General features: G+C 39.0%; 1 protein-coding gene across 5 annotated transcripts in view; it reads left to right on the top strand.

The window, feature by feature from the left end:
* The first annotated feature begins 310 nt into the window (after nt 1-310).
* The window catches only part of nek5 (NIMA related kinase 5), a 24,790-nt gene continuing 11,374 nt past the window's right edge, over nt 311-13,726 (top strand). Inside the window, exons 1-11 of one of the 5 annotated variants that reach the window (XM_085136531.1) lie at nt 312-1,398; nt 2,138-2,265; nt 2,810-2,906; nt 2,986-3,083; nt 6,072-6,155; nt 6,887-6,957; nt 9,954-10,040; nt 11,874-11,928; nt 12,207-12,320; nt 12,707-12,793; nt 13,335-13,431. In XM_085136531.1, the coding sequence (XP_084992657.1) occupies nt 2,143-2,265; nt 2,810-2,906; nt 2,986-3,083; nt 6,072-6,155; nt 6,887-6,957; nt 9,954-10,040; nt 11,874-11,928; nt 12,207-12,320; nt 12,707-12,793; nt 13,335-13,431 (913 nt within the window). In that variant the 5' untranslated portion in view covers nt 312-1,398; nt 2,138-2,142. Of the gene's footprint in view, nt 1,399-2,137; nt 2,266-2,809; nt 2,907-2,985; nt 3,084-6,071; nt 6,156-6,886; nt 6,958-9,953; nt 10,041-11,873; nt 11,929-12,206; nt 12,321-12,706; nt 12,794-13,334; nt 13,432-13,726 lie in introns of those variants that run through there. The other 4 variants (XM_085136532.1, XM_085136533.1, XM_085136534.1 and 1 more) reach the window with 4 other exon arrangements.

Below are 13,726 nucleotides of genomic sequence, written 5' to 3'. Positions count from 1 at the left end.
CTTTTAGAGCTGCTTTCCTCTTACCAACCTGTGCCAGCCTGAGGCCCTCAAACAGGAGCCTACAGGCTGTTTGTGGGTCTACATCAGGGGTGTCAAACATAAGGCCCAGGGGCCAGAATTGGCCCTGAAAAGACTCAATTAACTGGACAGCTTTCAGAAATGTAAAGGGGGGTATACATTTTGTTCCTACTGGTAAAGACATCCCCTATAACTATTCTCACTACACCAGAGTAATTAAGTAATAGTTAAACAACCAAAGATCTTTTTCAATAATATATAATTTATTTTTTTTTTTTTTTTTTTGCTTTTTACAGTACATATAGTGATTAGTATTTTACATTTGCTGCATTTCACATTTATTCACAAATACACATTTTTCCAAAGGTCTAGCATCTATCCTGAACACGTCTATCAGTTTGTTTTTGCTGTCATTACAATTGGAGATATGATTACCTAATACCCTGTTCATAACTGAAGATGTGAGGATCCATTTTATATTGGAGCTATTCAGAGGATTACATCACCTTTTTTCAGATGGAGCAACACACACCATGAATAACTACAGACATGATGGCTGCCTGGAATATCAATCTGGGGTGTGAATGCTAAAATCTGACAAGAGAAACAGGATCCGCCTTTGGCTCGGATTCCAAGTGGCAGACGCCCAGTCCACTACATCTATTTACTGATACATTTTTAATAACTACACAAACGTAGTATAAATAAATGTTCTTATCTTAAAAAACATCCAAAATTATACAGGTAAACATAAGATTTTTAGATAACATTACAATGCAGGTATACCAGCAAGTAATCGAAAGTAACATAAAGCAAACAATAGAAAATAATCTTCCTGTATCCGTGTCCTGTTTATGTGTAAAAATAAAACAGAGTCTAGGTCAGGTGCTGCAACATGCTTAATTAGAGTGTACAGGAAGTGACATGGAACAGCTGCTTTGAACATTTTAATAGATAACCTGTTGAAAGTTAGACTTAAACGAAATTATAGATAAATACATTTAACAGGTAACCTTTTATATAATAATAATTGACATTAACGTAATAATAAGAAATAAAAAAAATCCCCTTATGGCCCAAATGTGTTGCAGTTTAAGTAGTTTACGGCGCAAATAAAAATGAACGAATGAATTAATGAATAATAGGTGCTGTAACACAACACTACAAAATGAAACTGCTGAGCAGCTTGGGAAATATAAAGGCGAAAGCTAATGGCGAACTCGCCTACAAAAACTACTACTCCCAGCATTCTGCGTGGTTTCCTTTCGCGCTTACCGTAGTTCAACACTTCTGAAGACAAGCGCTTCCTAATGACTTTATAAGTAATTTGCCGCCGTTTTCTTTCGCAATGTGACTTCTGCTTTTGCTACTTTTGAAAGGGTAAGTGCAGAGCTTCTGTGTCGCTAAAAGAGAGAAAAAGTGAGCACTGTCCTCCTCTTTGGTGAACTTGCGTTAAACATGCTAAATTGAATGCTAGTAGCCTGTGTTTCAGTCTCCATGGCAACGGCCTTAGTTCCGTCTATGTTCGACGGCGACTTGTAATTAAGAAAAATGAACGCGTTAATAGCTGTTTAAACTTATTCCAAATTGTTTAACCCTGTCACGCATAGTGGTCACAACAGTGGACAGCTATTCAAAGTCTGTTTTCTTGTATTTGTGTCAGTGTTGATGGTATACTTGCACATAAACCACTACACTGGACACTGATGTGTCGCTCCATACCCTGCTACCCACTGGTTAGCAAGGTTTCCACGTACGTGGACATGTAAAAAAAACCTCTTTGAATAGTACATGTTTTAAAAAATGAAGTTCAAAAATCTTTTTTCATGCCCTAAAGATGAATAAAAATACTTTAAAAAGAAAAAATCCTGATTGAGGTTGTCATAATTCATGCATGAAAAGGTTAATAATACTAATTCGTTTTTTAAGGCGAGGGCATAGGGAAATAGCTTACACGCATTTATTTTATTTTGTTTTACCGCCGTTTTGACATTTTCATTAATTTTTAAAATGAGAACAAAAAGTTTACTATTTTACCATTTTTTTTTCCATTATTACTCAGTCTCAGTGAGTTTGTGTTTCATCAGCTAAACTGTTTGCCCCTCATATTGTCTTCCAGGGGCAATGAACGACTATGAGGTTATCAGACAGATTGGGCAGGGTGCATTTGGAAAAGCCTTCCTGGTCAAAGACAAAGGGGGAGGTGGAAACACACAGTGTGTGGTCAAAGAGATCAGCCTCAGGAAGGTACAGCAGCATAGCTCAGTTTCGCTACCTGCAGTGCTGCCTGGGATCAGGAAAACGATCACACTATATCGCTCTCTGTGACTTACACATGCATTCAAGCAACTTTGTAATATCTCAGCTTTGTAATGTATGCTTCAAGCATAAATTAAGTTTATCTAATATACAGGTACCAGCTTCATTTGTAGTAGAATCAGGTTATGGTAAAACAACTCGTATTCTGCAGTCAGTATAGTCTAAGACAAGACTTAAATAAGCTGTCTTTCTCACTGTGTACATTAGATTATGTCTTTTGTATGTCACTACAGCCCTTGAGACATTCTACATCTCTCAGCTAAAAATTGTGTTAAGTGTTATTTGTTACAAGAGTAACTTCAGTAAATAATATACTTACATTGAAAAGCACTGATGATGAATGGTTAGTTGCAGCCCAGATAAAACCATTAAAGCTCAAGTGATCAATTCTAAACTATATTTAGTGCTTATTTAGAAGTGTTTTTCCCAAGAACACGTTACTCCTTTTATTTTTGTGTGTTTTGCTGCTCAGATGTCAGCAAAGGAAAAGGAATCGTCCAATAAAGAGGTGACGTTGCTGTCAAAGATGAAACATCCAAACATTGTCACCTTCATCCGGTCCTTTCAAGGTATGTGTGGGCTTCAGAGTAGAAGATGTAATGTATCAGTTTATATCAGTGTTAAAGTGTTTCCTGGATGTCTGTATAGAGAGAGGCAGCCTTTATATAGTGATGGAGTACTGTGACGGAGGAGATCTGATGAAGAAAATCAACATACAGAGAGGAGTTCCTTTCACTGAGGAGCAGGTATACCTCACCCTGGCCTTAGCTATTTGATAAAGGCTGATCAGATTTTCCTCACTGTGATAGTTTTGCACTGAAATATGTTCACAAACACACTGAAGGACATTCAGTCTCTGTTATTACTGCACGCAAGTAATAACAGTACAAACACACATCGATCAGACATAACATTATGACCACCGAGAGGTGAAGTGAATAAGACTGATTATCTCTTCATCATAACACCTGTTTGTGGCTGGGATATATTAGGGAGCAAGAGCCCTCAAGGTGTAAGGTTTGGAGAAAAATTGTGATGGCTAGATGACTGGGTTAGAGCATCTTCAAAACTGCAGCTCTTGTGGGGTGTTCCTGGTCTGCAGTGGTCAGTACCTAATCAACAGTGGTTCAAGGAAGGGACAGTGGTGAACCAGCTACAAGGTTATGGATGCGTGTGAAGAGCGAAGGCTGGGCTGTGTGGTCCAATCCAGCAGACAATCTACTGTAGCTCAGATTGCTTAATGCTGGTTATATACAGTGGCTTGCAAAAGTATTCCGCCCCTTGAACTTTTCCACAATTTGTCACATTACAGCCACAAACATGAATCAATTTTATTGGAATTCCACGTGAAAGACCAACACAAAGTGGTGTACATGTGAGAAGTGGAACGGAAATCATACATGATTCCAAACATTTTTTACAAATAAATAACTGAAAAGTAGGGTGTGCGTAATTATTCAGCCCCCTTTGGTCTGAGTGCAGTCAGTTGCCCATAGACATTGCCTGATGAGTGCTAATGACTAAATAGAGTGCACCTGTGTGTAATCTAATGTCAGTACAAATACAGCTGCTCTGTGACAGCCTCAGAGATTGTCAAAGAGAATATTGGGAGCAACAACACCATGAAGTCCAAAGAACACACCAGACAGGTCAGGGATAAAGTTATTGAGAAATTTAAAGCAGGCTTAGGCTACAAAAAGATTTCCCAGGCCTTGAACATCCCACGGAGCACTGTTCAAGTGATCATTCAGATATGGGAGGAGTATGGCACAACTGTAAACCTACCAAGACAAGGCCGTCCACCTAAACTCACAGGCCGAACAAGGAGAGCGCTGATCAGAATTGCAGCCAAGAGGCCCATGGTGACTCTGGACGAGCTGCAGAGATCTACAGCTCAGGTGGGGGAATCTGTCCATAGGACAACTATTAGTCGTGCACTGCACAAAGTTGGCCTTTATGGAAGAGTGGCAAGAAGAAAGCCATTGTTAACAGAAAACCATAAGAAGTCCTGTTTGCAGTTTGCCACAAGCCATGTGGGGGGCACAGCAAACATGTGGAAGAAGCTGCTCTGGTCAGATGAGACCAAAATGGAACTTTTTGGCCAAAATGCAAAATGCTATGTGTGGCGGAAAACTAACACTGCACATCACTCTGGACACACCATCCCCACTGTCAAATATGGTGGTGGCAGCATCATGCTCTGGGGGCGCTTCTCTTCAGCAGGGACAGGGAAGCTGGTCAGAGTTGATGGGAAGATGGATGGAGCCAAATACAGGGCAATCTTGGAAGAAAACCTCTTGGAGTCTGCAAAAGACTTGAGACTGGGGCGGAGGTTCACCTTCCAGCAGGACAACGACCCTAAACATAAAGCCAGGGCAACAATGGAATGGTTTAAAACACAACATATCCATGAGTTAGAATGGCCCAGTCAAAGTCCAGATCTAAATCCAATCGAGAATCTGTGGCAAGATCTGAAAACAGCTGTTCAGAAACGCTGTCCATCTAATCTGACTGAGCTGGAGCTGTTTTGCAAAGAAGAATGGGCAAGAATTTCAGTCTCTAGATGTGCAAAGCTGGTAGAGACATACCCTAAAAGACTGGCAGCTGTAATTGCAGAAAAAGGTGGTTCTACAAAGTATTGACTCAGGGGGCTGAAAAATTACGTACACCCCACTTTGCAGTTATTTATTTGTAAAAAATGTTTGGAATCATGTATGATTCTCGTTCCACTTCTCACGTGTTCACCACTTTGTGTTGGTCTTTCACGTGGAATTCCAATAAAATTGATTCATGTTTGTGGCTGTAATGTGACAAAATGTGGAAAAGTTCAAGGGGGCCGAATACTTTTGCAAGCCACTGTAGATACATAGAGCATCACAGTTTGTTGTGTCTGGGGCTGGATAGATGCAGACAAGTCAGGGTGTCCGTGCTGACTCCTGCCCACCACCGAAAGTGGCAGGAATAGGCACGTAAGCATTAGATCAAAACCATGAAGCAATGGAAGAACGGGGTCTCATTGGACAAATCATGTTTTCTTTTACCTCATGTGGATGCCTGGGTGTGTGTGACTCACTTACCTGGGCGAACGCCTGGCAATAGGATGCACTATGGGAAGAAGGCAAACCAGTGTTATGCTTTGTGAAATGTTTTGCTGGGAAACGTTGGGTCCTGTCATCCATGTTGATGTTACTTTGATATGAGATACCTACCAGTGCATTTTTGCAGACCAACCACACCAATGAAACAGTACTCCCTGATGGCCTTTTCAGCAGGATAATGTGCACTGCTACAAAACAAAAATGGTTACAGAAATGGTTTGAGGAGCACAACAAAGAGTTTTAACATGTTAACTCGGCCTCGGAATTCCCCAGATCTCAAACCAATTGGACATTGATGCCTGACAGAGACATCAAAGTTTGTCCAGCACAGATGTGCTGGACAAACAAGTCCAATCCAAGGAGCCCTCACCTCGCAACTTAACGATTAGAAGATCTGTTGTTGGCATCTTGCTGACAGATACCACAGCACACCTTCATGCCTCAATGGGTTGTTAGGCTGAGTTATTTTGGCAGCAAAAGGGGGACCAACACAATATTAGGCAGGTGGTCACAATGTTATGCCTAATCGGAACATTAATTGTGGAGGTTTTCATTTATATTCTTCATTAGGTGGTAATTTGCTCTCTATCCATATGAAAATGTCACAGTAATAAAACAGAGTTGCGTGTTTCTTAGATCATCGACTGGTTTGTTCAGATCTGTCTGGGTCTCAAACACATCCATGACCGGAAGATTCTCCACAGAGACATCAAAGCTCAAGTATTTAACCTGCTTCACTACAGCCTGCAATCACATATAAAGCTAATTCATTCAAAACAAGCTGTTCTGTCTGTGTTCAGTATTTGTAAACTATTTCGAACTTTTCAACAAATTACACAAAACAGGTGGCCTTATATAGTAATGGTGTTTTTTCAAATAATAGTGATCAAACTTGCACATGCATTCACCTCCTCATGAACAGTTATGTTTTTATGATTTATATATAGATTTTGGACTAAGATGTGAAAGAAATGCACGAGACCTGTTATTTATATCGGTAGTCTGTCCCTGACAACAACCAATGTAAGTCCGATTATCATTTTTAAAGACAAGGATTGTGATCACAGTCACCTTTCAGAACCGAACTGAGCAAGTACCATCACTTTACCTGAGCTTTACAATGCAGAGTTTACATCATGCATTATATTCATTATTGGACATTTACATGGTAAACATTACCCAGAGAGACTGAGGTTGAGTTTTATAATTATCTAGTGTTATCATTGCACAGTATTGTACAGCTAAACTGTCCTGAGATCAGCTTTGCATTGAACAAAGACCTTGCTGTATGCCAGCTCCAACAATATCTCAAAACAACTGACCACAGACTACTCGTGGCCATCACTGTCTATCATCAGTCTTATCCGTTTACACACACACACACACGCAATGTTAGTGCCTTCCTTGTTGAACACAGACATCCTTTCATTCTTGCTCTCCCTCTGGTCTAGAATATCTTCCTAACCAACGGAGGGATGAAAGCGAAGCTGGGGGACTTTGGAATCGCAAGAATGTTGAATAAGTAAGTCAGTGTCATCTTCACACACACACACACACACACACACACACACACACACACACACACAGTGCAGCTGTCTGTCGCTGAGCCCTCTGTAAAACATGGATGACTTCCAAACAACTGATTATCATTCCACAAACTGTCATCCCGGACATGTAAACAAATGGTTGTGGAAATAATGGTCTGTCTGTAGTTTTTTTGGCTGCTTGCAGAGAATGATAAAAACACATCCATGTCCTGTAAATAACAGTCTGTGCATGCAATAATTTTTAGACATGACTGAAAATGGAAAACATGTTTAAAATGTTTCAGCAATTGGATGTTTGATGAACATTTGGGCAGAAAATCATGGCTCGCAGAGAATGAGTCCTAATGCCGAAGAATATTCTTTGACTGATTTTCATGAGAGCCACCAGCAAGTTTTGATTTATGCTTTGTAGGAGTTCAGCCAGCTTCCACTTGTACGACTGACATTCGTTTATCCTTTAGCTTCACTTCAAGATCACTATCTGGTGTTTTTCATAGATTTGCAGGAGAGCTGAGAGAAAATACAGAAAAAAAGAAGTACAAATTAATTTTGAACTCTATAAAAATATATTTTACTGATACACAATAAAATGAAATTAGCCAGACAACTCTACATCTCCCAACTGAAAACCAGTCTAATACTGCTTTTCTATATTCATCCACTGACAAACTACTTAATCTCTCCAAAACCATACCAACTGAATTTCTTTCAATAAATAAATGTGACAAATTTCTTTCTTTCTACAAGAGCAAAGTTCATGATATCAGAGGAAATATCTTAGTCTGTTACAGTAATTTACCTAGCAATGCCTCATATTCTCAGCTTTAAATTTTAAAGATCAGGAAGGAATTATTCATCAAGTCCTACACCTTGTTCCTTGACTCCATTCCCACCAAACTATTCAAATTTGTAGCTCATGTTTTACAAATCATTTAGTCAGTATCAATAGTTCTCCACATACTGGCATCTTCCCTGTTTCTCTAAAATATGTAATAATCACCACTATTTAAGAAAAATAATATTGACATAATTTCCTTTTTCTAATATTTTATTCTTCCCTTTCACAAAATTTGGAAAATTTGTTTACAAACAACTGAGTAAATATATATTTACTCAGTTAAAATATTAACTTTAAATAAATATTAACTTTATATTTAAAGTTAATATTTTAACTTTATGATAAGTAGCAATCAGGGTTCAAATCCACTCAGAGCACAGAGACGGCTCTTGCTAAACATCAATAGTGGCTCACAAAGAGTCTGAGTTTTAGTTCTATCTGACCTCACTCCTTCTTTCAGCACCACGACATTCTAATTCAAAGGCTTCATGACACATTCGGTTTACCAGGTCAGGTTCCTGATTGCATGGATGGATGGATGGATCCTCAAGGCTCAGTCCTTGGTCCATTGCTGATTAACCTTTACATACTCCTACTTGATACTATCACGAAGAATCATAAGATATCCTCCCATTCTTATGCAGATGACACATAGTTGTGCTTATCCTTTTCCTCTGATGAACTAACCTCCATTCACAAACTAATGAGCTGCACTGATGTCTGGAAAGTTTTCTAGAGCTGGATAGAAACAAAACAGAAATATTTGTTGTTTTTCCAAAAAGTCAGAGACAGAAAATGCATTCGTATTTATCCACTCTGTCTCTCACAGTGCGCAAGTCTGGAGTCTTTCAGTTATTCTGGGTTTCAGTTTTGATAATCACATCAATATCATCTCAAACTGACTCTAAGAAATTGGTCCATGCATTCATATCGAGTAGGATAGATTACTGTAATGCTCTGTTTGCCAGATTATCCAAATCATCAGTAGGATGACTTCAGCTCATTCACAATGCAGCAGCCAGAATCCTAACAGGTACCAGGAAATTTCATCATATTACCCCAGGGCTGAAAGCACTCTGTTTGGCTCCCAGCACAATATAGAATAGCCTATAAAATGCTATTACTAGTGCAAACCATGCTTCTTTAATGGCAGTCCATTAAGCTTAGTTGCCAGTTACCTCGAATGTGTTTTTCTTTTTTCCCCAGTAACAAAACACAGCAGATAATTAAAGTAATGGTTCACATTAGAAGGATAGGGGAGAAGGCTAAACGCTCTTATATTAAAGCTTTTGCAAAACTTGCATATGATTTATTTTCTAACAGCAGAGTTTGCTCTGATAATCCAGTTCTTCAATCTCAGTGCAGGCAATGTACGGTAAATGGACTCATTCTTATATGGCGTTTTTCTACTCTCCTGGAGTATTCAAAACAATCTATGCAACATGCTAAATTCACCCATTCACACAAACACTGGTCTAAACACCGTGTCCCAATTACTGATGAATATACGCTCACCAACCACTTTGTTAGGTGCACTTCAAAATCTGATGATCTACTGGGATTTTCCCATAAAACAATTCATAAAAGAGAAAATAACCAGTGAGCAGGTGAAAATGCCTAAAAAATAAACACCAGACTTACGTGTTAGTCTTTGTAAAGAAGAGAAACAAGTTTTCTACATGCTCTTACATTGCTACGCTAATTAGCCAGTTAGTTAACTTATGATACATATTTTCCTGATCACTTAAGTTCATAGCTTCATGTTCTTACATTTTGACTCACTGACAAAAGGAGCTTCAGTTTAAAGTTATGTTTGGTCTTGTTTGTGTTGACATTTTTCCAGAAAGTCATTTCATTTGCTTTTCTCCAGAACATATATTTAATGTTTAATGATGACTTCCATCTTACATGGCTGACCAAAAAAACAAAAACAAATCCTTCCTTCAAGACTTTGCCTCAACCAACTGTTTACACTGAGTGCCCTTACTAAAAAAAACATTTGTATGAAAAACACCCATATTGCTTTATGAGACCACTAGTAATTTAGTGTATGTTCTTTGATAGCATACATATAAACTTGTATTTACAGTTAATTTATTTATCCTAATAGTGTTGTTTCTGTGCATCGTGTAGTACCATGGAGCTGGCCAGGACTTGTGTTGGGACACCGTACTACCTCTCCCCAGAGATCTGTGAGAATCGGCCCTATAACAACAAGACGTATGTATGTGTGGTTGCCAGTATGATATATATATCATACTGTTCAGATTGTTCTGTTATACCTGTGCAACCAGTAAGCTCCATAATATAACCTCTTTTTGGATATTTATTTTATTCCATGATAAGCTACAGAGGCTTGTTGTGCCCACAATTTAATGTTTAAAAAAAAAAGAAAAGAAAAAGTTATACAAACCAATTAATGGAGGGGCACAAAAATAAAGCAGATATGGTAAAACTGTGTTTTTGTTTTGTACCTCACATGTGTGGGGCTGAAGCTCCAGTTGTGTACGGTTCAGCTCTGAAACCAGACATCTAAATGTCTGGACAAATAAATCGATGTGTCATTAACTTTGATCAAGATCTTTTTTTAGCAGTGGAGCCAGAGTGTAAAGTCTGTTTATTAGGAGCAGCTTATGTAGGAAACTACATAAAAAGAATTTTCTGATAATCTATATGTGAATATTTGCTTTTTTAAGTGTTCCTATGGGACAGCAGTATGAAACAGTATGTCACAATGTAGTTTTTATCATCTTTCTTAGTTTTGGTCCCAGGTTTTTGAGTTGTTTTGGAGTACAGGAAAACCTCATAGTACAAACTTCCTTCTTCATAGTACAGTCCCCTGCAGTCCTCTGCTATGTTTTCCAGTCTCTTGAAAGTAAAAAAAATCCTTCTAACCCTTAAAACTATTATCCTTAAAGGCCCACAGTTTTCGAAGAACACAGTTTTTAAATTGCTCTGTTTTCAAATTTACTGTCTCAAAAATTGACTTTTATTTTTAAGACATCTTTATCTTGAGGAAACCACAACACAAGTATGCAGCGTGCATCACATGGAATCAGCCACTGAAGCCTAAAACCTTTTTTTGTTCCAGGAAATCATTGTGATCTTGAAATTCCTGCAACACCTTGTTTTTGGGGACTAAGCTGTGATTGGATGGGGGTGGGTTTGAACAAATAGCTGAGGCCAGAATGAGGAGGTTCCCTGCTAGAACCTGTGGCTGTGGATTAGCTTTGTGGGTGTAATAATAGAGCACGGTGCTGTAATCTTCCAGTCATGATCTGCTCAGGCTGCAGCACCTTCACTCGTGTCAATGTGTTGAAACACATACACAGAGAGACACATACAGGCCTGCCAAAAGCAAACTCACACATGCAACATCTCAAGCTGATTATTCGTCCTTCCTCCATTCTTTTTTGTGTTTTGCTGCTCTCTTCTGCAGTCTTATTTTGATACAACTGAGGTCAAAGTTCCTTCCTCTTTCCCACACTCACACACACACACACACACACACACACACACACACACACACACACACACACACTTTTCATGGCTGACACCCCTACTGACATGAACTAATTCCAAACTCCTAAGCTGTCCTTTCAAAAGAAGACAGAAATGCCTTTAACTTCTCAACACTTAAAAGGTCCCACCAAACTGCGAGAGGACAAACATCCCACACCCACGCTTGGCTCTGAGCCAAGAAAGCAAACGCCTGAAAAGAATTTTTACTATTGCCAGCTATGCTCTGATTAGCTGCTTCAGTGCTCTTAAGATTGTGGTGTTGTTCAGCTCAAGTGGACTGGAAACTTAAGTTTCACAAGGAAATATTGAGTTATACAAGGTGAGGTGTATCAGAAATAATCATTTAACAGGCTTTGCAAACACACTTTAGTAAATAAAACCCCCAAAAATCAACACTGAGGTGAGAGTGGTTTGTAATAAAGTCTGTGTCTCACTAGAAAGTTGATGTGGTTAAGATGATGTCAGATTGTTTTTGAAATCTTTCCTTCTAACCTTGGTCCTTCTGTGTGTGTGTGTGTTTCCTTCCTGCAGGGATATCTGGTCTCTGGGGTGTGTCCTGTATGAACTCTGTACCCTAAAACATCCAGTAAGCTTCCCAACGCCCTGCACACCCAAAGCTGCTTCACACACTCAGCTTCACTAATGCTGTCTTAATGCTAACACTTACGCTAATGCTGGCCTCTGTGTAGGAGTGCAGTAAGAGAATCAGAATTAGACCGAATAGGAAACTGACACAGAATCTGTTTTGGTCGTCCAAAGTAGAGACATCTGAGACATTTACATGAACTCTCTGTGTGCTGCATATATATATATATATATCCCATGGGGTATTTGTGTGTGCCTGTGTCGACTTGTCTCCTGCAGTTTGAGGCCAGCAGCTTGCGACAGCTTGTCAGTAAAATCTGCAGGGGGCGCTACAGCCCAGTACCCAGCCGCTACTCCTACGACCTACGCCTGCTGGTCACCCAGCTCTTTAAGGTCAGACACTCTCATGTCAGTTCCAGGTTTTTCATTTGGTCTGTGGATATGAGTTAGATAAACAAGTGTGCAAAACCAACAAGTATGAACATGAAGCTGGACTTTTGACTCAGACTTAATTAGTAATGAGTCAGACTGTAATTAGCAGGGAGTAGAACAACTGCTCCTTTCGGCTAATATCTGAAGTGGTTTGGTCATGCGACCAGGATGTCACTTTGGAGAAAAAGCAAGTAGTCCGGATGCTTCCTACAGGGAAGAGACTGCTTTGGTAGACCGAGATGGTGCGTCTTTGCTAAAAATACCTTTGGATCTCCCAGGAAGTGCTGAGTTTTTACTTTAATTGTGCATACACTTGAAAGCAAAGATTTTTTTTCTTTCTTTTTCAGGTCAACCCACGAGACCGTCCCTCGGTCACCTCAGTCCTCCGACGTCCTATTTTGGAGAAACATATCAGCAAACACCTGGATACTCAGGTTTGCAATCGGATTGGTTCACAGATTATTGATGTCATTAAATCGTCTCAGTAAAAGGAAATTGTTCATGTTTGCAACATAAAACAGATAGTTAAGGAATAAGATAATATTAGCACTGTCACTAATTCATGAAACAAAATCAAACACATAAACCAATCAATCAATCGATCAAGATCATACAAACACAGCAAACAAATTTCTTAAAAAATAGTACTATATGGGCATAATACTAAACAACTACTTAGTTATAAATATTTTAAAATATTTTTTCAGTGCCTAATATATTTGTCAAACAGATTGAAACATTACTAAATATTAATTGAGATTAATTCAGATTTCAGGAATTTTTTTGTTTTTCAGACAGGACTTCACGGGGCATGAATTAAAACAGATCTTTACATTACATGAAGTGATATAGTGTGTTAGTTCAAATGTTTGTAAATTCCAGTTATTGACTTGGTCATTAAAATCTCTGACAGATAAATACATATATGAATGTGCAGGTTTGCTTCTGTTTTTGTGATTTCTTGTGTGTGAGCAGGTGATGCAAGAGGAGTTTAGCCACACCGTGTTGCATAGAAACAAAGCTGTGGGGTCTCAACCAGTTAAAACAAGAGCAGGAGCAGCAAACACACAAGGTGCAGCTGGACTTACAATACAAAATTTTAAATTACTTGGAAGGCAGCTTTTTTCCCCTCACACATCTTCTGGAAAACATGCCTCGATTTTTTTCCCCTTCTGATTTAGGTTCTGTCAGTATCTTCTGCCTATTCTATTCCTAGACTGTGTCCATGATGTTGAGGTCAAGACTCCTTACGGCCCAGACCATCTGCTGCAATACTTCTGCTTGTACTTCTTTTTCTGTTGTGTTGCTCAAGATAGTTCATTATGACTTGGACCATGTTGTTATGGTGCAGAGTGAATTCAGGGCCT

The sequence above is a fragment of the Neolamprologus multifasciatus genome, chromosome 16, assembly GCF_963576455.1.
Source record: "Neolamprologus multifasciatus chromosome 16, fNeoMul1.2, whole genome shotgun sequence".
NCBI classification, from domain to species: Eukaryota; Metazoa; Chordata; class Actinopteri; order Cichliformes; family Cichlidae; genus Neolamprologus; species Neolamprologus multifasciatus.
This window is presented reverse-complemented; position numbering and strand designations above follow the sequence as displayed.